The sequence below is a fragment of the Leuciscus leuciscus genome (assembly GCF_965113295.1).
Source record: "Leuciscus leuciscus genome assembly, chromosome: 24".
NCBI classification, from domain to species: Eukaryota; Metazoa; Chordata; class Actinopteri; order Cypriniformes; family Leuciscidae; genus Leuciscus; species Leuciscus leuciscus.
The window spans coordinates 21,234,280-21,260,493 of NC_138723.1; the positions used below are offsets into that span (position 1 = coordinate 21,234,280).

General features: G+C 37.0%; 2 protein-coding genes across 2 annotated transcripts; one reads left to right on the top strand and one right to left on the bottom strand.

Moving 5' to 3' along the window:
• The first annotated feature begins 478 nt into the window (after positions 1-478).
• tex14 (testis expressed 14, intercellular bridge forming factor) lies at positions 479-21,672 on the top strand. Its single transcript, XM_082157073.1, has 29 exons — positions 479-593; positions 919-1,090; positions 1,179-1,293; positions 1,388-1,553; positions 1,742-1,881; positions 2,103-2,187; positions 2,784-2,917; positions 3,023-3,139; positions 3,971-4,094; positions 4,188-4,366; positions 6,420-6,568; positions 6,679-6,869; positions 7,778-7,886; positions 8,016-8,557; positions 9,352-9,419; positions 9,575-9,630; positions 9,736-9,948; positions 10,077-10,174; positions 12,325-12,444; positions 16,806-16,905; positions 17,004-17,061; positions 17,525-17,643; positions 17,747-17,865; positions 19,235-19,409; positions 19,532-19,675; positions 19,751-19,841; positions 20,541-20,665; positions 20,780-20,840; positions 21,047-21,672. The coding sequence occupies exons 2-29, from the start codon at positions 961-963 to the stop codon at positions 21,090-21,092; spliced, it is 3,774 nt and encodes a 1,257-aa protein (XP_082013199.1). The 5' UTR covers positions 479-593; positions 919-960; the 3' UTR covers positions 21,093-21,672.
• Positions 21,435-25,188, bottom strand: ska2 (spindle and kinetochore associated complex subunit 2). The gene is made up of 7 exons (XM_082157074.1): positions 25,089-25,188; positions 23,418-23,507; positions 23,165-23,341; positions 22,901-22,975; positions 22,320-22,362; positions 22,070-22,202; positions 21,435-21,951 (listed from the first exon to the last, which is right to left on the bottom strand). The coding sequence occupies exons 1-7, from the start codon at positions 25,116-25,118 to the stop codon at positions 21,819-21,821; spliced, it is 681 nt and encodes a 226-aa protein (XP_082013200.1). The 5' UTR covers positions 25,119-25,188; the 3' UTR covers positions 21,435-21,818.
• Positions 25,189-26,214: the final 1,026 nt, after the last annotated feature.

Sequence of the window (26,214 nt, forward strand, 5' to 3'; positions counted from 1 at the left end):
ATAATGTGAAACGGTCAGATAATTATGAGTTAATGTGTTATAATATTTAGGTGGAAAATCTCATTATGTAAAAGTTTCTCATCATAATGACTTACAGATTCATTTATTTACTCTCAACTGTGTCGGGAACGGGCTTTCAAACGATACTGATGCTTATAGTATATGTAATATTTTGTTATTTCTGAGGTAAAGCATTATTCATTACCAACATTAAACAAACTGCAATTATTTTGTTTTGTCGCATATTTGCGCGGAGGGAGAAAGCAGAAGGAGAAATAGTGCGTGTCAATCACAATGTTTTGCTTACAAATTAGATTCTCACTTTAAAGTTTATGAGGTCTATTTATAAAGTCTAAACAAAACATAAAATCACTATTTGAAATACTTCGAATCGATTCTAATGAAATGAAACATCTGAAATGTCGATATTTCTAGATTCATCCAATCGTATCCATCCGCCGTTTCCCAACGTCCAATAGAATCATCAAGAACGAGTGAAGCGCGTGAAATACATTACAGAATATCGAAGTAACTTTACTTCTTTCAAAACTCATTTTAAATTAGCGAAAGTCAACTAAACTCTTCCCGAACTGGTAAATTATAGTGCGATAAATATGAATATTCAGATTACATGAGCTTTGTCCGCTTGCTAGCATAGATATAACTGTTACGTTGATTACATTTCAAATTTAACGTTACGTTTGAATAACAGTTAGCAGCTATAACTGAAGTCAGTACGGAGAACTTCGCTGGTTATTTCTTGTTTATCAGTTTTTTGTTTTGTTTTTTACTTTCTGACTGCAACTGTAATTAGTCAGTAAACAATGTTTAGCAAACATGTGTTAATCTCCCGTTAGGTTAGGTTTCTATGCTAAAACTATTCAACCTAGTAATTTAGGCCTAAATTATGGTTCACAGGTGAGGAAGAAGAAACCATTGGATCCATTGGACATCAGCATCATGACAGGGGTTCAGCCAATGCCCTGCCCGGTGCTCCTGGGCACTGTGAAAATTGGAGGGTTACCAGCCCTCCTACACAGATACACAATTGAGAAAAAAGTAGCAAAATTGGAGAAAGTCCTCAAAAAAGGTTTAAATACATCTCAGGGGCATTTCAAATAATTTTTACTTTGATTGTACGCGTTTCATTAATGTTTTTTGTATGCCACCTTCCATAGGTGTGGGAGTTGACAGCATGAACCACCTTGGACAGACACCACTCTATTGCGCGTCTCTTCTTGGCTTTGTCAGTGTAGCAGAGAAACTTCTGCAGTATGGAGCAAACCCAAATCAGTAAGGCCAAACCTTCCCATAATCATCCATGGAGATTGTGTGAATATGAAAAATAGCATACTAGTATCTCATGTGTGATACTTATGTCCACCAGCCGCTGTAATGATGGAAGTACCCCCATCCATGCTGCAGTTTTCTCTTGTAATCCCTGGCTCCTGAGTTCACTGCTGGATGCTGGCGGGGACCTGCGTCTCCATGATGATCAGGGCCGGACTCCGAAGGACTGGGCCGAGGCAGGTGCTCAGGAGAACAGCCCCAAGGTCTGTGCTGCTTCGGTTCCGTAGATAAAATGCAGCATCAGTACAGCCTTAATCTTTGTCTTTGTTATGACAGAGTATTTCAGGATAGAATTTATTATTTTAGATGTTTTTATTTACAGATTTATTTTCAGATGCAGCTTCTGCAGTGTAAAGATGCCATTTGACTAATTGTTCTTCCTTATCTACAGATGCTTGCTTTTCTGAAGAGATGCGAGTCTCAAATGCAGAGGTTGTTGCAGACGCATCTGTCCGGGGATGTGCGTTCCACCCCTACCTCCTCAAAGACTCTCCTGAACTCTCCATCCCTCCTCAAGCTCTGGCTCCCTTGGTAAGATCTGCAGAACCATTGATCTTCTTCAGTGAACACTTTCAAACTCTTTGTTATAGTGTCATTTATTCTTGAGAATGAGAAAGTAACAACACCTACGTAGGACAGAGATTTAATACTCAGATTGCACATCAAATGGAAACTCAATACAGTACAAGTGTTTTTAGTACAAAAGTGAAAGTAAAAGTTCTGATTCTTTTTGTTTGTGTCCTTTTCTTTAGGGGATATGAGTTCAGTCATGAAAATAAAACTAGCTATAAGATGTCTGCCTCTGATATGAAGATGCAGTGTTTTGGCTTTGGAAAGGTTTGTGTAAAAAAAATTTTCTCTCGCAAGTATTTTGAGAAGGTTAACCCTGAACTCACCAAGAATACACATATTTTGGGAATTTTTATAAATCATTTCATATCGATGACCAAACTGTTTTAAATCCTAGATTACTATTACAATGATTTCTAGAATTGAAGGGATAGTTCAAAATTAAAAAATCTTTCATCATTTACTTATATCGTTCCAAACCTGTAAGACTTTCTTCTTTTGTGGAAAACAAAAGAAGATATTTTGAAGAATGTTGGTTACCAAAAAGTTTCTGTTCCCACTGACATCTATTATATAGACAAGTACAATGGAAGTCAATGGGAACCGAAACTGTTTGGTAACAACATTCTTCAAAATACCTTAATTTATGTTCCGCAGAAGAAAGAAAGCCATACACGTTTGGAACGACATGAAAGTGAATAATGACAGAATAAAAAAAAAAATGTTTTAGGTGAACTATGCTTTTACGATTCCTCTTCTCATTAGCACAGTAAAGCTACTAAACACAATGTCCTTTAACTTTGACAGCTTAATCCCAGTTAGCTGTTGTTAGGATATAGTTTTTTTTTCTTTAATCATTACAGTTATGCTTTGAGAAGCCAGGGCTGAGTCTGGGATTGGCTGCTTCTGTGCCCTTGATATGTGACGGTGACTTAAATCAAGCTAATGATGAGCCCCTCAATTCATTTATGTGTGGATCTTTCATACGCATGACCAAGTAAGAAATTGTAATGAATGATCTTTTTAAATATGCTATTGAAGTCACATCACAGGAAAGATGCAATGGATATAACAGCATTTTTTTTGTTTAACCATGCCTTAGTTACAGTTGGAAAGGATGTCGTGTCACTGTTAAAGAGCTACATGATCAGATTTTGCAACAATGTGAAGAAAAAGATGCTCTTCTGGATCTACTCATTTCTGAGCAGGAGTATTGCTGGTAAGACTATAAAAATTCCAGGAATAAAAAAAAGCTACAAAAGAGTTTGACAAACTCAACAGTTAACTTCTTTAGGTGGTAGGACTGTTTTTTGTATCATAGTTTTTTTATTCATGTAAATGGTATTCCCTTATACTTCATTTGAACTGGGATAATTAGAAGACATTATAAAAATAGTATTTATTAGTGAAACTGAATGGAAAATAATGTATATTTTATCGATTGGGAATTAAATGAAACATGTTGGGCTGTGATATTATTGGTTAATATTATATTGCTTAATATTATTTTTCCTGTCAGCACAGCCTTTAGTCAGAAAAAAAGTTATTTTAGAAGCAGATAAAGTTTTTATTTCAATCAAAGATATTACAACTTTTTTTTGTATTATTGAGATCCTGTTATAGTTTTTTTTTTTATATTTCCTGTTTTTCTAAATGTCTATACATTTAAAACAATATATATATTTCAGTTTTAGTTATAGTTTTTTAGTATTTAAGTTAAACCAAACAAAAATAAGAAATGTTGGTATAGCTAGCTACTTAAGCTTGCTAAAATAAAATGTTTTTATTTTTTATATTTGATTTTGTTTCAGTTAACATTTATTTCAAGTAACAAAAATGTTTTTAATGGTTTTAGTGTTAGTTAACCATAATAGCCCTGACTAGAAGCCCTGACTATAATAGCCCTGACTAGAATTGACCTTCAGTCAAAACGTCCAAAATTGTTTTCATATACTGATGTAATTCGAAACCTATGTTTATTTTCCTGCATTTTTATTTGTTATATAAATACACTGTGCACTAGCCATGATTTCTATGATGACCTCTGTAGTCAGGTGTCTCACCCGCACATGCTGATGCTGATGGCTGTGAGTATGTCCGCTGGCCTGGACAGCACAAGGTTGGTCTATGAGAGAGTGAATGTAGGATCCCTGTACAGTCTGCTGCATCAAAAGGTAATAATTGAGCATTTCAGAAAGCACAAATTTATACATGACAGAAGTGGTTTTGTTTTAACTGCGTTCTTTGTTTATTTCCACACTCTGCAGCGGGATGAGTTTCCTCTGCTACAGCTGGTTGACCTGTTATCTGTGGTGCTACAGGTGTGTGAGGTGTTAATGTACCTGAACGGCCGATCTCTGGTGCTCCGGGCCCTTTCCTCACACACTGTACTCATAGTACACCCTGGAGTTGCCAAGGTTACGGGCCTCGGGTTCATGGTGCCCAGGTACACAGTCATTGCAAAAAGCACATATTAAAATATATAGACTATACATTTAGAATCATGTAAATTAAATAGTTTATATTCATTATGGACATTCCATTCACACCTAGGACGATAACTATTATGATATTGATTAGTGATGCACCGATGTGAAAATTGTGGCCGATACCGATAACCGATATTAATATTGCTGTTATGGCCGATACCGATATTTACCGATGTCGATATCTCTGTATAGAAAACAAATTTTAATGATTATCAAATAAAGAGCTATTTTCCAAAACACTTTTTTTTTTTTTTTTTTTTACTTTAGAAATGACTGATATTGGGCACCTTTACCTGTGTGCAAAATATGTCACATACGACACACATGCATTATACTGCATTGCATATACAGTAATGTGTGCTGGTCAACTTGTCTAAAATTAAGAAACCCTTAGAAAACGGTAAAAAAAACAACAACAAAAAAACAGGAATATTGTGTAAAATTAAGATAGGCTACTTTATTTATTATTCCAATATCCAAATATGATACTAAAAAATACCACAGGGAAAAGGGCTTATATTTGTGACGTGCTGTCTTTGCGTTTGAACATTGCACATTTTAAACAGGACACTCATTAACTGAATAAATGTTAGCCAATACAAACATATTTATAGAAAACAGTTGACAATGAATAGACAGGAGTCCAATAATAACATAACGAATCATTCTAAAAATAATAACAAGTAGCCTAGGCTATAAGACAAATCCGACATGGGCTGTGTTAACAGTAAAACGTCCGTCATTTAACGAATTTGAAAAACACGGATGGATAATACAAAAAAGTTTCTGATATTTTGACAGAAAAAAAACAAGCAAGAACAAAATTTAAACTTAGCCCGTCAATTTTTCATTTTACAATTATCTTCTCTCTCTGTGTGTGCGCGCGTCCGTGTTTGTGAGAGAGAGAGCTCGCGCAGCACTGATACAACGGTAGCCTACTTTTTAATCCATAAGTAACGAACGCGCTAGTTTTCATACAAAATAAATATGTAACATAATTAGGTAGGCTACTTTAGTTGTTATTAATACAATAACGTAACACATGAAGGCTACGTTTCTCAACACTGAGAATGAATCAAGAAACGCCTGTTTCTCCACTCGCGCTTATCAGTAATCCACAAATCACACGTGCTGTCACTTTTGAGAAAAATCTAATTCGAACGGGTATCAAATATCAAGCAATATATTCAAATATCTACGAGTCAAAAAACGATCAGTCAAAAATGTGTCATGAAGAGGAAAAAAACATAAGTCGCACTGGACTGCGTTAACAATGTTACCGACGGGACAGTTGACGTGAGCGCTCTAAGACTGCTTTAAAACTTTCACAGAGACCTCAAACAGAAAGCACAAAAAGCCTGTCTTTAAATTTAATTTCGTTTTGTATTAATTGTATCTTAATTTTGATAAATGTTTCATCAACCAATTGCCTGGATTGAATTAAATAAGAAGTAAATAGAGTAGAAAATATTTAATCAGGACATGGAGGCGAGGGCGCGTGAACCTGGAGCGCGTCTCATAAATGAACCGAAATCTACCTGCCTCACAGACCGGAGACATATATAGAAAGCTTGAAATGTCTATTTTTAAACAGAACAATTCAAAACGAAAGAAAACAGACTGTTCTCTGCTTATGTCATCTGTATGAAATATGTATTTATCTCAGGCACATTCACTACTGCTAAGATCGAGTCAGCATCGTCAACTTCATCTTCAACTTCACACGTCAAATATCGGCCTGTTCACATCGGCCATATTTTGACATCGGAACGATACCGATGTGTAAAAAAATGACCATATCGGCCGATATTATATCGGCGGCCGATATATTGTGCACCACTAATATTGATAAAGATATAGTTCTAAAATCCAGAATAATATCAGTTGCTGGTGTGGGTGCTAAGATAGTAACTGTTATAGTTTTCTTTATAGTTACCGTTCTTGGTGTGAATGGGCCTTTACATTATGTAATTTGAATCTTTAGTCATTTGATATGTTTTCCAACTACAGTGAGGGAACATGCCCCTACAGCCCGCCTCCTGTTCCTGTGCCTCTCAGCCTGATAAACTGGGCAGCTCCGGAAGTGATTAGATGTAGAGCATGTACAGGAAAAGCTGATCTCTATAGTGTGTGCGCCCTTATACAGGAGATCTATACAGGTACAGGTCATGTAATGAAAACTGTCATCTTTAATGTAGAGCTTGTGTGATAGATCTCTTTTTGTGTTACTAGTTTGTAACTTGTAACGTGGTTGTGTTGCTTTGTACAGATGCTGTGCCATGGGGCCCCATGGACCCACGTTGCATAAGACGGTCAGTAGAGGCCGGTCAGGCTCTGATAGCACACCCTGCCGTGTCTGAGCCTTATTACCAGTTCCTGCAGACTGGCCTCCAGCACAGAGCCCAGCACAGGACCAGCAGCCTGCACGATCTGTGCTATAATCTACGCTGTTATATCAGAGTTTGTACATGGTTTAGTTATGTCTCATCAATATGCATCAACATGCTCTCTTTTCTAGATGTACACTACCACTCAAAAGTTTGGAGTGGGTTAGATTATTTTGTAATGTCCCTGAAATTCTCTTATGCTCATCAAGGCGGCATTTATTTGATAAAAATACAGTAAAAATAGTAATATCGTGAAATATTATTACAGTTTAAAATAACTGTTTTCTGTTTCAATAAATTTTATTCCTGCAATTTATTCTTTTGATGGCAAAGCTGAATTTTCAGTAGCAATTACTCCAGTCTTTGGTGTCACATGATCCTCCAGAAATCATTCTAATATGTTGGTTTGCTGCTCAAGAAACATTTTCTTATTATTGTCAATGTTGAAAACGGTTGTGCTGCTTAGAAATAGAAAGTTTTAAAGAACAGCATTTAATAATTTTTTATCAAAAACAAATGGTTACGAATGCTGAGAGATGAGGCAGAGAGAGAATCCATTTTTAAACAACAAAACTCCACATGAATAGACAGGAACATCTGACCCAAAACACAAATACGATCTACCATGAAACAACAACTAGCTAAGCACAAGAGAAACAAAAGGGCTATATACACACAGGGGCAAACAGGCTTAACAAGGAAACAAGGACTAGGACAAGAAATACAACAAAGGTCCAGACAAGACATGGGTAAATATGTGACAAATCTTCCTGAACCCCAAATTTTGAATGGTAGTGTATGTCTTTTATTGCCCTTTATTTTTTTTATTTAACTTAAATATTTAATCTTTTCTTTCTTAGTTATTTTACAATTAAATTATTAAAAAGAACTATTAAGGTCATGTTGTGCAAGGTTTTTCCAGGTATACAGAGATAATATATGATAGCATGAGAGTGAATAGTGCAATCTAATCTGCTGCAGGAGATAAGAAGCAAGAATAAGAGAAGTGGATGGAACTCTTGGTCGGCTCTTCAGTGCATTCCTGGATGGAACACTGACATTAATCAGGCGAAAGAGCAAGATGAAGCTGGTGAGATTTCCATCCAGCCATGATTAGGGAAACTTTTAGAGTCTAGAAAATTATCACTTTTGCAAGAAAGTGCCTGCTAAGAACATTAATGTAATGTAATACTTTGATTGTCCTATACTTTCCTTTTAGTATATCAGACCTGCAGGACTGCAGTACACAATGAGATCCAGGAACATCACCTAGAAAGAATCTACACAGAAGAAGAGAAGTCCACCTTAGACACTGATGACCTCCATTGGGATATTTTGCATCATGACAACATTCCATTGATGCCTATTACCCATCATGCTCCACTCTCTGAACCATCTTGTTCTAACTATATTGATACAGACAAGGATCTGGCAATCAGTAGCTCCATCTCGAAGCATACTGGCTCCATTGTTCTCAACCTTAAAGTGTCTGAGGTTCTTCTACAGCAAGCTGAGCAGAGTCTGGATAATGTGGAGGCGACTCGATTGAGCACCCCATGCTTTGACGAGGTGGATGCTGTGTTGAAGAGGGTGAACATGGAGAAAGAGCGCAGTGACAGTGTTTGGAAGGCTTTCGGGCCACCGTCCAAAAGTTATATTCCGGTACACGAGTGGACCTTTAATGCAGATGATGAGGTCAGTCAGTACAGCTCAGCTCAAGATGAGAGCTTTGAGAGCACGTCCTATCCTAGTAGTGTACAGGTATGTGCACACAACCTCAAATATCACAGCGTTAAAGGTGAAGTGTGTGCTAAAAAATAAATATATATATATATATATGGAAATATTATAAATATTAATTGCTTAAAAGTTTGGGGTCGGTTAGATTTTTTATCTTTTTGAAAGAAGTCTCTTACGCTCACCAAGGCTGCATTTATTTGATAAAAAACAGTGAAACTGTTGTAACTCATACAGTAATATTGTATGAAATATGATTACAATTTAAAAGAACTATTTTCTATTGTAATATATTTTAAAATGTAATTTATTCCTGTGTTGGCAAAGCTGAATTTTCAGCATCATTACTCCAGTCTTTAGTGTCACATGATCTTTCAGAAATCATTCTAATATGCTGATTTGCGGCTAAAGAAACATTTATTATCAAACAATTGTGCTGCTTAAAATCTTTGTGGAAACCGTGATATACTTTTTTCCAGGATTCTTTGATTAATAGAAAGTTCAAAATAACAACATTGATTTGAAATAGAAATTATAGGTAACAATGTAAAAGTCTTTACTTTCATGTTTGATCAATTTAATGTACTGACCTCAAATTTTTGAACGGTAGTGTACACACACGCACACTATACTTCACCTTCAGAATATCACCAGACTTGTATGATCAACTAGCTGGGAGTTACATGTTAAACTAAATTAGTGACAATTACCACTAACAAAGATCAGATACTAACAAAAAATTTATGGAATAGCAATCAGTGTAGGTTGATGATTAAATAATATATAGAAAAAAATATGAGGAAAAACTTTACTTACAGGAGGAGAAAAGGGACTTCAAGAGAGTCGAAGCAATAAAGAGAGGACAGCAGCAGACAGGACGTCAGAGGTACAACAGTACAAGTGCATTAGCAGAAAAAGACTAATACAAGTCATGTACAAAAATGGAGTATAATAGATAGGATGGCAAGTTTGGCAACAACAGAAAAGATATGAGCAAATAGGCAAGAGAATGACAAAAATAAGCAAATACATCTCTTTCAGATTAAATGTGCAACTTGGGTTGTCCCAGAAAGACAGAACAAAACCCACATGGACCGGTGAGAGACAACAGCCACTCCATTCATTATCTTCATGTGTAGTTCATCCCGTTTAAAAAGAAAAGTGTTGAAAAGGTATGTGATCTGTCCTGTGTGCCGGTACAGGTGAGGTTAGTGATGCGGTGGCCCTAATGGCACGTGGGTGTTTGGGGAAATCACTGGGTGCTGTGGGCAGCAGTGACAGTGAGGATGTAGAGGAGCAACAGCTTCACCTACAGGACTGGCAGAGACACAACATCAGACACAGTGTGAACAGCTACCCGGAATCTGAGACCCAGGAAAGCACTGATTTGGAGCAACTGTTCAAGAGTTATAGAGGTAATAGAGCTATGCCTGAAATTGCTGTTAAGATATTTCATATATTCATGTTTTATTTTGGTTAAATTTAGTATTAAATTCCATTTTTAAATAATTATAACTAATTTTCAAATTCTATTTACGTCCAGATATTCTGAGTGATAGTGAGGAGAGCACAAACTACCACACTATCAATCAAACTTTTGACGTGACCAATGGAGTGCTGGAGGCTACAAGCCAAACTGAGGTGATAAACTATAACCTTTATTTATATTTGTTTTTTACCAGTTCATTAAGGTTTTTTTCCCCATTAAAACACAACTCCCCACATTTACATCCGGTATTCATCATCTTGACGAGGTTACATATTTCACTTGCAAAACGGTTATCATAATTTTTTTTTTTTCATGTAGAAGTTTTAAAGGTACAGTAACAAAAACAGCTTTTTGTGTAATAGTTTATGGTTGTTTTATAAGAGCTGAGGGAGTTTAATAAATAGTCATTTGAAAGTAAATTATGACAGAAAAATACAATTTCTGCATATCGTTGCTGTCGGGTGGAATCCTCGTATCTCCAAAACCATTATTTTTCAGGAAATTAAAAAAACGGCATATTTTGAGTTATTAAACATTGTATCTTTAAAGTTGGTATTATGCCTTATATTGCTATCATATACTGTTGTGTACCAACATTAACACAACATTTCCCCAAAATCATGTTTAATCGGAGATACGAGATTTTTGACTTGGGAGCAGGGAGATACGAGGTTACGCTGTCATTGATAAGAATGGTACGGACACAGACATCGCTGCTGCCAGCAGTGTTCATCAAAGTCTGCGGTCGTGTTGAGCCTTTTGACAAGAGATAAGGCTTTAAGAGCTATTAAAATCTAAACTCCATTTTAAACGTTTACGATATGAGTGATGCAATACCAAAATACTAGGCTGTCTAAAATAGGCAGAAATTAATCTGCACGCAAACAAAGTCGGCGGTCGCGTTGAGCCTTTTGACAAGAGAAAAGGCTTCAATAATTAACCAAAGCTAACGACTGTGGTTACATACATCTTCCTAAACTCCATTTTAAAGGTTTAAGAGCTATAAGTGAAGCAGAACAAAAAACGATGAGGTGACTAGGCTGTCTAATAGGCGGAAATTTGCCAAATCTGCACGCAAACTTACCTTCGTGGCTCACAGGCTTCCTTCTGCACCGAAGCATTACAGCTATCGATTTTTAACAAAACAGGCCTACTCAAATGTATCTAACCTAACTATTTTCACTCGTTATTGTCTAAAAAAAAACATACAGAGTTATCCAAAGATAGGCTTACATGGCGCCAGTAGACAGACCTTTTTTTCTCCCATAAATAAAACCTGCTACTTGGAGTATTTTTACATGCACAGTGCCAACTTCGAGTCAGTACAATAATAATAAAAACAATAATGCTGGTATCCAAAACATTTTATTCAATTCAAGTATTATATTAGATACATTTTAAAACTTCAATGCACACGTATAATACGCCTAGTAAAAATAAGCCTAGTGATAAGTAGACATTTAAAATACTTCAATAACTGATATCATAGTGTAACACAGATAAAATCAGAGTTAAAGGTGCATTAAGCAACTTTTTCATGTTAAAAATACCCGTTTTCTAACCCATACATGCTTAAACAATTGCCTGATGGGCTGAATGAGCCCTTCTCTGATCACTGAGATTGTCTCTATAATCCTGTAAAGTAAAATAAATAAGAGGGATTCGGGCCGGAATTTTAGACTGGGCGTGACGTCATGCGCGTTCACGGCACGCTCACCTGGCTATGTCTGGCAGGTTTGTGTATTCGCCGCCATTCTCCGTAGAAGGTGGATTCTAAGAGACCGGCTTGTAGTTCATTTCAAACACCAACGCAAACTCCACGTAGGATAAAAAAAAGAAAACTTTTGTCCGTGAGCGTGCACACTTCTGGCTGCAGTTTCGCTTGCCGCCAGAGGGGGCATAGTTCTGCAAAAACTCAGAGACTTGCGCAATGCACCTTTAAGGCTTGCTTTACGTGTTGCTCGACGAGGATTTCTTAATCGTTGCGACTTTCAATCTTAAGGAGACAAAATGCAGCGGAGACTCTCGACGTGGAGTGAAGAAGAGGTGGAGTTACGAGGATTCTTAGACAGTTGAAGTGTCCAGTGGAGTTAAGAGATTTGCTCTCAAACTATTTTCAACACTTTAGATTGGTTAATAACTTGTAAAAATAACAGAACCACGTGGGGACTGACCAATAGCATCGATTTGTGAAAAAGTATGAAATTGACCAAATTTGGACATACGAGGTTTCGGCCCGACAGCAACGATATGTAAAATGTTGAATTTTTAATGTACTATTTAATGTCTGTTGTGTCCAAAGGATGAGGGAAGTTCGGATACTTCGGCTTATACACAGACCCCTTTAGAACTGTCTTGTGTGTTCTACACACCCAAACACCACCTGTCCAAAAGCACATCATCTGGTGTAGAGCATTCTCAGGTGAGAGTTGACTTTTAAGTTAGTTTTGTCATAACACGCTAACCCTGGTTTCACAGACAAGGCTTAAGCTAGTCCCAGACTAAAATGAATGTTTGAGCTGTTTTAACTGAAAGCAACTTGCACTGACATATCTTAAAATATGTCAGTGCCATTGTTTTGTCTCAGTATCACAAGCCATGCTCGAACTCGGGTCTCAGGTGTGGCGAGTTGAGAGATCTAGCACTTAGCCACAGAGGAGGGTATGTTGGACCCAAACAAAACACTCAAGGCAATACTCCAGGCAAAGTAGATTTATTTTTTAAAAAAGGGTACTTTGCAAGTAAAAAAAAAAAAAATCCAACAAAAGTTATTCTCAGAAAGAGGTATAACTAATAGTAGTGATACTGCAAACAATCACAGAAGAGAAATAAAATAACTCCACGAGGGGGGAAAAACAAAATCAAATTAAAGCTGCAAGCAGCGATGAAAGGGCCCTCGCACCCGTGCCATCGTCACTCGTTGGCTTTAGGAAGACAGAGCATGGTTGGGCAATGTGCATTTAAGGAGGTATACAGTATATAGTAGTTGCTAGCATGTTTAGTATGTTTTTAGCATGCTTAGTACACAATAGGTATGTGGTTAGTACTGCATTACTGTGTTAACCAGTTCAGTTTCTGTTGGCAGTAGGTGGGGTTATATATCTGAATATTGCTTTGTAGATGTGTTCAGTGCAGGACTTTTATCAAGTATGTGAAGTTTGGGGCAGATTGGATATTGTATGTTTGAGTTACAGCAAATTCATATTTAATTGTAGTAATAGTATGGTTTAGTACTTATAGTGTTTACTAGTATGTTTTAGCATGTTTCTAGTATGTTGGTAGGATGTTAAGCACCTACTGGCATTTTTTTTTATATGTTATTAGGAGTCCACAACAGTGTTTAACATGTCACTTCCTGTTGCCAGCAGGTGGCGCATTGACTGTAACTGAATATGAGCATTGTCATGTGTTCAAGACAGAACGCTTATCAAAAGTGTGAAGTTTGGCGCAGATTGGACATTGCCTTCTTGAGTAACAACAACATCCTGTTTCATTATATTAGCATGCTTTAGCACTTAGCTTAGTATTGCTAGCATGTTTTAACATGTTTCTAGCATGTTTAGAAGTCAATGGTATTTTTAACATGTTGCTAGAACGGCATCAACGTGTTAAACATGACACTTCCTGTTACCAGTAGGTGGCACTATTACTATAACTGAATATTCTCATGTAGATGTGTTCAGGCCATGACTCTTATCAAACGTGTGAAGTTTGGGGCAGACTGGACATTCCGTGCCTGTGTTACAGCAAATTCCTATTTAATTGCAGTATTAGCATGCTTTAGCACTAAGCTAAGTGTTTGCTAGCATTTTTTAACATGTTTCTAGTATGTTGTTAGCATGTTTAGCACATGCTGGAACTTTTTTATATGTTATTAGGAGTCCACAACAGTGTTTAACATGTCACTTCCTGTTGCCAGCAGGTGGCGCTATGACTGTAACTGAATATGAGCATGGTCATGTGTTCAGGACAGAACGCTTATCAAAAGAGTGAAGTTTGGCGCAGATTGGACATTGCCTTCTTGAGTAACAACAACATCCTGTTTCATTGAATTAACATGCTTTAGCACTTAGCTAAGTTTTGCTAGCATGTTTTAACATGTTTCTAGCATGTTTAGAAGTCAATGGCATTTTTAACATGTTGCTAGAACGGCATCAACGTGTTAAACATGACACTTCCTGTTACCAGTAGGTGGCGCTATTACTATAACTGAATATTCTCATGTAGATGTGTTCAGGCCATGACTCTTATCAAACGTGTGACGTTTGGGGCAGACTGGACATTCCGTGCCTGTGTTTCAGCAAATTCCTATTTAATTGCAGTATTAGCATGCTTAAGCACTAAGCTAAGTGTTTGCTAGCATGTTTTAACATGTTTCTAGTATGTTGTTAGCATGTTTAGCACATGCTGGAACTTTTTTATATGTTATTAGGAGTCCACAACAGTGTTTAACATGTCACTTCCTGTTGCCAGCAGGTGGCGCTATGACTGTAACTGAATATGAGCATGGTCATGTGTCCAGGACAGAACGCTTATCAAAAGTGTGAAGTTTGGCGCAGATTGGACATTGCCTTCTTGAGTAACAACAACATCCTGTTTCATTGAATTAGCATGCTTTAGCACTTAGCTAAGTATTGCTAGCATGTTTTAACATGTTTCTAGCATGTTTAGAAGTCAATGGCATTTTTAACATGTTGCTAGAATGGCATCAACGTGTTAAACATGACACTTCCTGTTACCAGTAGGTGGCGCTATTACTATAACTGAATATTCTCATGTAGATGTGTTCAGGACAGAACGATTATCAAAAGTGTGAAGTTTGGGGCAGATTGGACATTCCATGCCTGAGTTACAGCAAATTCCTATTTAATTGCAAAAATAGCATGCTTTAGCACTTAGCTAAGAGTTTGCTAGCATGTTTTAGCATGCTTCTAGTATGTTGTTAGCATGTTTAGCACTTGCTGGCACTTTTTTATATGTTATTAGGAGTCCATAACAGTGTTAAACATGTCACTTCCTGTTGCCAGCAGGTGGCGCTATGACTATAACTGAATATGAGCATGGTCATGTGTTCAGGACAGAACGCTTATCAAACGTGTGAAGTTCGGGGCAGATTGGACATTCCATGCCTGAGTTACAGCAACTTCCTGTTTCATGGCGAAACATCGAAATTTGTCAGGCCGCCGAGGACCCGCCCTTCGACGAAAACTCAAGATCTTCGCAATTTAACGTCGCAAAGGCCTTAAGATTACACTCACCAAATTTGAAGATGATCAGATTAAAACTGTAGGAGGAGTTCGTTAAAGTACGAGGCATGAAAATGGCAAAAACTGCACAAAAATCTGAGAGGAAGTTCAAAATGGCTGACTTCCTGTTGTGTTTAGGGCTATGCTCCAAGAGACTTTTTTGTAGGTATTAGGTGATTACATGTATGTACCGAATTTCGTGCACGTACGTGGAACGTTGCGGGAGGCGCACTCCGTTGAACTTTTATAGGTGGCGCTATCGAGCCATTTTGCCCCGTCCAATTCTGAAACCTATATCAGATGTAAATTTTCGCCAGTTCTGACGCGTGTGCAAAGTTTTGTGAGTTTTCGAGCATGTTTAGGCCCTCAAAAATGCAATTAAATGCGGAGAAGAATAATAATAATAAACAGAGCAATTCCAAGAGGGTCCTCACACCATCGGTGCTCGGGCCCTAATAACTAAGAACACCGGACTTGGGAGGAGACACATAGCCAAGACTCAAAAACTGAGTGAGGAACAAGAAAAAAAGAAAAGAAAAACACACACCTAAAATACTCTAGGGGAAACACAAGAGGGTAATCCATCTGGAAAGCGTACCTTCTTGGGGGCATCCATTGGCTAACAAGCCATCACCTGCTGTTAGCATTCCATTGACTCCCATTCATTTTGGCGTCACTTTGACAGCGAATATCTTTACATCAGAGGCGTTTAAAGACTCCATTTGTCCATTGTTTATTTCAAAAGAAACACGACAATGTATAAAAGGCTCCATTACCTTGTATCTTACGTTATGGCCCTGTAGAAGCTGTTTTTGTAAAAATAGGCTAACAATTGCGTCATAACTACGCGACTCTGACGCACAGTAGAGAAATTACCATATAGACAGGAGGAGAAGCTCGCAGGCAATCGGGGGGACGTAGAGGCATAAAGTCCGATAAAGTCAAGGGAGCTGCCCATAGAAAGTTATAAAGTTGCTCCTGCTCCTAGCTCAGGGATAGCTCCTACTCACGCTCTCCGCCTCTGCAAGATTCGGAAGGGAATGATTCAGATTTCTATTGGCACAGCTACTAGAAGACTTACAACTGTCAGACAGGTTGCTCACGTCACATCTACGTCGTCAAGCTCAGTTTGAGGCTGCGCAGTACGCTCAGCCATCAGGAAGAGAGTGCTTCTAATTGACTTCACTGGTCTCCGTTGAAGTCTATGAGGTCGCTGTGTCCATTTCTTATACTGTCTATGGGGAAACAAGGCACAGGTGACCTGGATAACGCTAACAAGGACACATGAGGAAGAACTAAGGCAGAGGGGAACACAGGTAACCTCTAAAGGCCTGGAGACAAACAACAGGAGGCAGGATGCTGACACTCAAGATGCACACCAGAAATGTTTTTTTCTAAGGCATGTTTATAAAAGCTACGTAGAAGTCCTAATTGAACTAAGGCTTAGTCCTGACTTAGTCTAAGCCCTGTCTGTGCAGCTGGGCCTAAAATATGGAAGAATAAAGTCAATATTTTTTGTAAACCCTTTATTTCTCAGTCACTGAGCTCAGAGGATGAGTTGGACGTCACAGTGGAGGTGTGTCGACCCAGCACATCTCCAGCAGAAGAAAAAAGAGTTGTAGAAAACAGTCTGAGTGGTATACAGATGAAACACTCTGCAATCATTCTATTACCAGCTTTGTGGGTAAAGTTTGTCCTTTTTTCTAACCTTTATATCACCCTTATTATTATCCAGAATACCAGCTTGCTCAAGAGGACTCAAAGGAGTTTGAACCCATTACCCCTGTGCACAGGTACTTTCCTACCCTCAGGTAAAAGAAATTAAGCATTTCACGCAAAGCTCAACAGCAGATGGAATTGATTTTTTGTAATAAATATGATTTTTTTATTAAGTGTACAGTGAGTTCAAATATTTGGGGTTTGTAAGACTTAATTCAGCATGGACACATTAAAATGATCACAAATGACAGTATAGACATTTATATATATATACTGTTATCAAAGATTTCTATTTTAAATTAACTTTCTATTCGTCAAAGAATAGAAACAATTTTACTGTTTTTACTGTTTGTTGATGAAGTAAATGCAGTCTTGCTGAGCATTAGAGACTTTCAAAAACAATAAAAAATCTTACCAACCCAAAACTTTTGAAAGGTAGTGTATTTTGTCTGTTGAGTCCTTTGCAAATAAAAATAACAATAGTGACTTCCTTCGGCTCAGTCTGTCCTCTGTGCTTTGGTTTATTTGTTTGATCAGTTGTTTGCCAGACCTCGCTGAGATTCCGGACCTCTCCAGCATATCCTGTTCACCGGCCCATCCAATCCCTCACAGCAGAGGACATCCACCCTGCAACAGCACCCCACGCAGCCCAAAAGGTATGAAGTGAATCAGAAAAATATAACATGCATCTACTTAGGCTTCACTAGAGTACATTCTGTGGGCCAGTTTTATGTAATTGTGCACACTGTTTAATTACAGGTCATAGGACTCTTCAAGATGTGCAGATTGGCTCTGAGCCCTTCCCCCCCCTCCCGAGCCTATCCCTCACTGTCTGCACAGAGAGTTACGACACAGCCTGCGCAGGAGACAGCAGCAATGTCAGTCAATCATATTTGAATAATACATTTCTGAAATATATCAACGGTCATATGGATATCGGACGATATGTGTTTTTATAATGTTATCTGTATCAATCCGATAAGTCAATTAAACTGATCATTTATACTTAAAACTGCTTTTTCACTCTACTTAAGCATACAAATACCATAATATGTTTGCAGATATTTAGGAAACATGCTGAGTTCACATACTCGTTTCTCTGAAAAACAATGCTACAGCCAGTTATTTTACTTTGAAATGTGCTTTCCGTATCGTAATGTCTGTTTTTGTTTTGGTCTGTGTGATCTCGCCCGCTGCCAGTTCACTCAATAGTATTTCGACACCCCGGGATGCCAGTTGGCACGAAACACAGCGTATTGCAGCCACTGAACAAACTGGATCAGAGATTGCAGGTTCTACGCAATCTAAAAAGCCTCGGTATCCATCTAAAAATCTCTATGAATGAGAGCATATTAAAACAGGTATAAATCAACTTATCACCTTACGGCAAGTCTCCTCGGCTTTCATTGTCAATTGCACTCGTTCCTGTTGCGTGTCTTACACTGGCAACCCGTGTGAGCGTCGAGTCTGAGGAGGGGCAGGGTAACAACGATCTCCGATATTTTGAATTTGGACTGCAGTACCTATTTTGACCACTAGCTGTCATTCTTACAGACTGCACCTTTAAATAAACACTCCAGATTATTAATACTAGTTGGCCTGACTAATGTTAAACATAAATAAAATGTCTACTCAGAGCCTGTTTATTGTCCAGGACACACATGCATTTTGTTTCTATAATCTTTGTTATATTTGTGTAATTTTATTGCATAAAAGAATGTTGGCTATAGGTGTGTATAATTTCATTCATTATTTTTTATTAACCTTTACATGTTATAATTATTATTAATATTATTACCAATTTAGACTTTTAATGTGAGTTTTTTTGTTGTTGTAATCAGTCTCTAAATGTAGAATGATAATATCTAATTGACCTATATTTCAGTTATTGGCTTCAAAATATTATAAATGATCAGTTATCAGCCAAAATATCTACATCTATTCATCTCTAATTTTTCTAATATGTGCTTTTTAATCTCATGTTGACTACCGGGAGAATATGATAGCACACTCTAGCCATCAGATATCTTCAATATTTACGTCTTCAATGCATGTTTTGGCAGCTTGAGTTCACTAATAAAGTTTTATTGACTTAACAAAAAATATTTTTACTATATACAAATGCTTTTTGTTATTATTTTGTTGTAGAAGCTTTATCTGACAAAGGTAAATGTTCCATTATCTTATATTTGCATCAATATATTCACAGCTATTACATTTAAAATGATATCCTGCATCTCTTTTCAGACGAATGCCTCTGTGTCTAGCGTCCTGCAGTCTCCATTGAACAGAGAAATGTCTAAGGAGGAAACAGACTCTCCCTCTAGCGGTAATGCAGAGTTCACCACTGCCAGCTCTGGAGCAAGACAGACCACTGAGACCAGCCAGGAGACCAGTGAAGAGATGGAGCATCCTATTGACAGTGTGCATTTATAATTCACTGCTATAGTGTTCCAAAAATTCACTATGGGATATATTGTTGAAGTATTATTGATTTCAGCAATCGCTATGGTGTGAGAATCAAACTGTTTGTGATTCCTGTAGAGAATAATGATGTGGATGAGGAAGTAGGTGACAACCCATCAGATTCTAAACATCAAGAGTCCTCTGAAGAAAATGTGTTTGAAGATGAAGGCATCTCAAAGAGGAAGGAAGAGTGTAAGGGTGAAAACCCGTGTCAGATACACGGTGAGCCGGATCTACTTTAGGACTGTTATTTTAATTTTTAAAAGGAATTAAAAAGACGTACGTTTGTATTTTCAGACCAGCATCCAGATCTTAACTCTGCTGATATGGAAAGTAATGCAAACTCTCAAAAGAGCAATGAGAGTCACAGCCTTGATGACACTAAGAGGTAAAACCCAATACTTTGCCTTAGTAAGGGGTATTTCATTATTGGTTGATAACTTTCTGACAGTGTTGATAAAAAAATATAATAATAACCTGCATAATGATTCTAGGACTGTTTGGATAGAGAAATTGATCTATATTTAACACAACATTGCCCTAAAAAATGAGGGTCTATTTACACTTCATGTGTCTTTATAACTCAGATAGTTATCCACTTAGGTATGTATATTTCATTTACACTTGTAAATGAACCAGAAATTGTCTGCATGAAAAGTCTGCATGAATTGGAAATTGGGGGGAAAAAATCCCCTATTGTTGACGTATATCCAAGTGAAACAGCTTCTCAAACAATAAAAAAACATTACTGTTTTGATTAAAGATTATGAGCACAAAATTAAATTAAAATACAAATATGTGCATGAATAAATTGCATTTAGAAAAATAGGAATTGTCCATTTTGATTTCATTGTTTTAAAATGAATCAGAATAGTACAGTAAAAGTCTACAGCAGTAAAGGGTGGATATGTATGTATTTCTTAATGTATAACATTTTGGAAGGAGTTCAGTCTAAAATCTTGCTGACAGCTATTTTAATAGAATGTTTTGTTGATGTTTTTGGATTCAAGTTATTAGGTCCTATTATGCTTTTTCCTCTCCTAAAACAAACAAAAAAAGAAGATACTTTTACTTTGAAATCTTGCAGAGCAAGCTCCACCTTAGATGAGGATCTGGATATAGTCGTTAGACAGAGAACCCCTGAAATAAAAGGAGGAGAGGGTGACGAGAGGGACTTGGGCTGTCTAGAGAGAGACTACACAGAGACAGCAGGTGAGTGGAAAGAAGTTATGGGGTCTTTTTTGGCCTTGTTTAAAGGTTCAGTAAATGAGCTCAAACGCCCACTGTAGTGTTTAACTGTTGAAGCCTTGTTGATTCTCTCTGTAGAAGTCATAAATGAGCTGGGAGAGGGGACTGAGACAGCTATTCAGGAGAACCATCCCAACAGGTGCACAAGAAGCCTAAAATAAAATGCATTTGACCCCAGGAATACAGTGCTAGTGTAAATCTTACTGCTTATAATATTGAAATTACCATTGACTTTTAAACACTTCAGCCTTAGAAATTAATGTTTTACAAGTAACTTGCTAACTAAAACTAACTAACTTTCCAGCCCCAAAATTCATTTTTGTAATTTCATTGTTTTATCATCAGAGTTCTTGAGCATACACCTCCGGAGTCAGTCAAACCACACAGTTAAAGAGGAGCCGATCTCTTGGATTTCCTCAAGGTCTCTTTCATCTGAATCGTTTCCATTTTAGATGCTTAAGGCATGTGGTTTGTGTTCCTATATGTTGAATTTACTGTTAAAGGAAAAAGATCTTTCCAAATAAAAGCCCATGGCTTTTAAACTTGTTCTTAACATATGCACATCTTCGAGTTCTAGCGTTGATGTTACAATTTACTAGCAGATGATGTTGTTCAAGGTAAAAAATTTTTTTTTTATGATTTTGACATTCCGTTTGATGTTGCAAAAAAAATAAATGTATTGCTATTTGTCGTGTTGTTTAATAAAGGTTCTAAATAAAAGAACACTTATGTATAAAAATAAAAAAGACATTTTATTGCTTACAAAAAAAATGAATTTACTGAAACTTACAAATACAGTCTCCTTTGCTTTACTGAGATCTTGATCTAAAGTTACATTAACAACTGTTTAACTTTACAAAAATGAGAATTCTTATGCAGTTTCTTTCTTGTACAAATCTAACAATTCCAGGTGATATAATTTAATACAGCAACATAAAAATGCTGAAGAAATTAAGTTTATTCATTAAAAAGATGTGTGCAATTTGTATGCAATCCCAATTAATGTATACTGAACTTAATGGACAAGTGTTTCTGAAATGTTCTCATGCCATCATTCAAGGGTGTTATAGAGGCTTTACGCATTTTGATGGGGTTGCATCTATTTTTTCCCGATTTCTCAGTCCTTTGCCAGCAATGACACAAGTCCTTTCTTATCCAGCTCAATGAGTTTAAGGTGTTGTAAGGTCTTCACTGCAGAATCACTGACTTTCATGTTTAACTTCTTCATTCTCTGAGTGCTTATCGGCCCCCTAAAGTGACAAAAATGGAAATACTTAGATCAAATTCATTAGAAATCATGTGGTTGCCTTAAACTTCACTACATTGTGAATCATGTTAGGGCTCAGGGTCAAATATGACCAGACAAACCTGTTCTTATCTGAGAAGTACTCGGATAACTGCTTATTGAGCATGTTGAGGTCATTCAGCTTCAAGTTACCACGTACACTCTTCGGGACAGTCTCAAATGTCCCCTCAGACACCTCTTCATGCATGTTCTGTGCTGCAAGACAGACAAAACAACTATTACAATTATTGAGACTGATAAAGATGCTGTTCACCTTTGACATTGTGAAAATGTTACAGCTGCTTTATGTTGATGATTTTCTTCTGTCCTTACATTCAGACTGTGCTTGAGTTTGAGGTTCTGATGTCGGCATGGCCTAAAGAAACAGAAACGCATTCATAAATTGCTAAAAAGGAAGCTTTCACCTCATAAGACCACAAATATTAATATTTTAATAGGTACAGAGACATACAATACTGTTCAAAAATTAGAAATGTATACTGTTATACAGCAAGGAAACATTAAATTGATCAAAAGTGACAAAGATATTTGTTACAAAAGCTTTGCAGTTCAAATAAATGCTGTTATTTAGAATTTTTTATTAACCAAGGAATCCTGAAAAAAAAAAAAAAAAAGGTTTCCATGAAAATATAGCGCAACACAACTGTTTTCAGCATTGATTTTTGTAATCAGCTTTGCCATTACATGAATAAATTACAATGTAAACTATATTAAAATAGAAACCAGTAATTTTACCACATTACTGGTTTTACAGTATTTTTGATCCAATAAATGGAGACATAAGAGACTTCTTTCAAAAACATTTTTTTTAAATCTTACCGACCCCAAACTTTTGAACAGTAGTGTAGTTGTGTAATTATGATAAAAAGCATTTTTTGATACAACTGTCTAACCTCTACATTTAAAGCGGCAATGGATGAGCAGAGAGCATCTCTCGCTTCTTGTTCTTCTTCTGTCAGTGGAGGAACCTTGAACACCAGAATTCCCATTAACACACATACAGTAGAACCACAAACATCATGGAACTACTTTACTTTTCAAAGAACACTCCCTTTACCATGGTAAAATCATTGTGTATGGCCTCTAATGTAGTAACATTGACAAGGACCCTTTGGTTTTATTAGATTTGTGCTCTTGTTGCACTAATGAATGAATACCTGTACATCTGCTGTGTTCTGCAGCTGTTGAACCAGCTGTACTGTCGTGTCCAAGTGAGCTCGTATGGAATCCACGGATCGTTTCTGTTCTGCTGCAATCTCCTCCACTTGAGTGCACAGGGCCGAATGGCGTGCTTTGATCGCCGACAGGTTCTCCAGCAACTGAACAGGGTTTCCCTAAAATCCACAACCACAGATTTAGAAAAAACAGACTCAGTCATTATTTAAAATGAATAAATGTATACAAACTTACCTCAAACGAGCCCGCTTCACGCACATTTGCCATGAAGTCAAATTTCAGCCGCTTTTCCACATATTCTATATCAGCTTCTGCTTTCTGGAACTACAAGGACACGGATCTAAACACCATCATTCAGTAAGCATTCAGAAAATTTGAGTCAGGAGTTGATTGCCGTTCATAGGCTTTAGCATTTATTGGCCCATCTGAACGAGTGTACGATCTAAAACCTGAAACCCTATTAGCAATATTGCACTACTCTGAACACAGTGGACAGCAGAGGCAATACTGATAGGGTCCCAAGAATTAGGATTAGACATTACAGCCTGTAAAACAGAGAAAACAAACAACAATATGCCAACTGAGATTGTGCACCTCTTTGAAAAGTTGTAAACATTGTGCAAAGCTGTTCTCAGATGCTTTGACAATACTATTGCACTGCTAGCTGTCCAATACAGTAGTGCAATGAAGTCAGAGCACCTGTTAACAGCAATTGATGTGACTGGCCACGCTGTTGACCCTACCTTTGAGAAAAATCCCTGGCCAATGCCCTTTTAACATTGCACTGCTTTAATAACTGGGTTATCAGTAGTACAATATAAAAGGGGCACTGGACAGACAGTACAGTACGCATTCAGGGTGGTCCTTTTGCACGCTGAAATATCCAACAATCATGTAAATAATGCCAATTAATAGCCTGGGAAGAAGAACACAGTTTTAACATAAACATTAGAAAACATAAACACTAGGTGCTGAGATCTAGATATGTAGATGTTTCATAATATGGGCAATCATTTTAAAAGTGAGTGTTTAATTGCTATGGTATTTAGTTCATTATTTAAAGCTACTTTGCATCTATTTCTTATTTATTTATTAGGCAACATCCATAATTATTCATAAATATACATACACACACACACACATATACATTCACACATACATTCAATTTCTGGCAAGCTACTACTGCGCCCCCTATCGTTTCCTCGTACTAATGATATCTAAACATGCAAATATAAAATTAATACAGGTTTAAGGTTTTACTAAAAATCATTGAATAACAAAAATTACTTTTATGAGATTTTGCAGGCATGCAAATTGTCAGAATCTTCACAGTTTGCAAAGATCTGTGTGTCGTCCAGAAGCAATGGACACATTTTATATTAATTTTATCTAACAATAACAACTGCGACATTAACTTGATGTATATGAGGCCGAACAGTTTATACGTGTATAAAAACCTTATTTAATAATGTATAGGAGTAAGTTCGGGCTGCAGCGCACAGTTTGGCGGACAGACGCACAGGCCCTCCCGCACCCGCACTCCCCTCACTACCGACCAACTATAGAACCAAATAAACATTTTCAGGCTGAATGCCAAGGTTTCGTTTCAAAATATGCGCATTACAGTAATTTAATGACATGAAGACTGATATTGCTGTAAATATCATTAAATTATGTAATTAGCTGTGGCACTAGTTAGCCATCCAGCTACATGTTTTTCGTAATTTTCTCCCCTTCAACCTGAGGGAAAGACAGAGGAATATAGAGAACATGTAATTTTTCATGTTTTATTCTGGATTACGTCGTCTAATGCAAAGGCACCGGTATTATTAACAAATAGACGGATACCGTCACTTTACAAGGGAAAACATTTGATGGAAACGTTTGCCTGAAAAAACAGCTTACCATCGCCTCCAGTTTATCAACTGTCTCCATGTTGAATAGTTTACATTCCTAAAGCAGCCCCGGAAATATAAAGCTCGCAGCAGAACGCAAGACCTTCTCTGATTAGTCAGCTGTCAGAGAGCGTGGAAGGTGATTGGTCAGTTTGGAAGGAGAAAGAGCGGAAAGGGGGTGGTATATTCGGGATGGAATTCTAACGTACTGTCTTGGACGTACTACAGTGTGTATACTGCGCATACTATTTATAATTGAATGTGAAATATGAATCCTAAATTCAGTGATTAAAATATTTTTCTTCCACCCCTAAAGTTTTGTGTTAGAGTATGCTGACTATTAGATAATATTACATTGTGGGATACAGTGTTTATTGAAAAGAAAAAACATTATTTAGCATTTTAAATCCATTTTCTGTAAAAACTTTTGTCACTCAGATCAAATAATGAATTTATAACTTCTTTTTTTATACACCACACTGAAATGTCAAGTACGGAACACAGTATTCTTTGCTGTAAGTTTTTGTGTACCACACATTTTGTTGAATAAAGTAGGTCATCCAATTACTCTATGCATGCAGAAAATTTAGAATCAAATACCTAACATGGCCAGACTCAGCACAGTATTCATACTCTATATTACTACACTGCACAGTATTCAGACTTTACACTACATTATCTATATTTATAATAATAGTTCACAAACATTTTGTCCCAGGCCTTGTAAATATAGCAAGAGACCTGTTTTATTCTCCAAGGTGTAATGTTCAGGTCGGGGTAATTTTTGAATTATCATGCTCCTAGACAAATTCAGTTTTAAAACTAAATTCTTAATAGGCCAGGAGCAGTTACTACTGTTTAAAAGAAAAAAAAGTTTATCAAAAGAGTTTTTTAAAACTGTAAAAAAAAGAAAATCAAAAAAAAATCAGAGGGCTGAAAAAGTTTCTATGACGTTTCATCCAAACGGACCAATCGATCGCCAGGATGTGATCAGCCATTGAAAGAGTAAGCGGTGGTAAACCCCGCCCCATTTAACATGACTGACAACATTTCTATTCAATCAAAGTTCTGCATACAGACTGCTACACCAATCAGAGAAGGCCAGTATGTCATAGCGGCAACAAAGCTTGGCTGCA

Excerpts from the sequence above, each read along its gene's own strand:
- tex14 (XM_082157073.1), top strand. The coding sequence starts at position 961 with ATGACAGGGGTTCAGCCAATGCCCTGCCCGGTGCTCCTGGGCACTGTG. Across the intron at positions 2,188-2,783 it reads AGTGTTTTGGCTTTGGAAAG|TTATGCTTTGAGAAGCCAGG; the intron begins GTTTGTGTAAAA and ends TAATCATTACAG. Across the intron at positions 19,676-19,750 it reads AAACCCGTGTCAGATACACG|ACCAGCATCCAGATCTTAAC; the intron begins GTGAGCCGGATC and ends TTGTATTTTCAG.
- ska2 (XM_082157074.1), bottom strand. The coding sequence starts at position 25,118 with ATGGAGACAGTTGATAAACTGGAGGCGATG. Across the intron at positions 22,363-22,900 it reads TTGCCGCTTTAAATGTAGAG|GCCATGCCGACATCAGAACC; the intron begins GTTAGACAGTTG and ends CTGTTTCTTTAG. Across the intron at positions 21,952-22,069 it reads TACTTCTCAGATAAGAACAG|GGGGCCGATAAGCACTCAGA; the intron begins GTTTGTCTGGTC and ends TTGTCACTTTAG.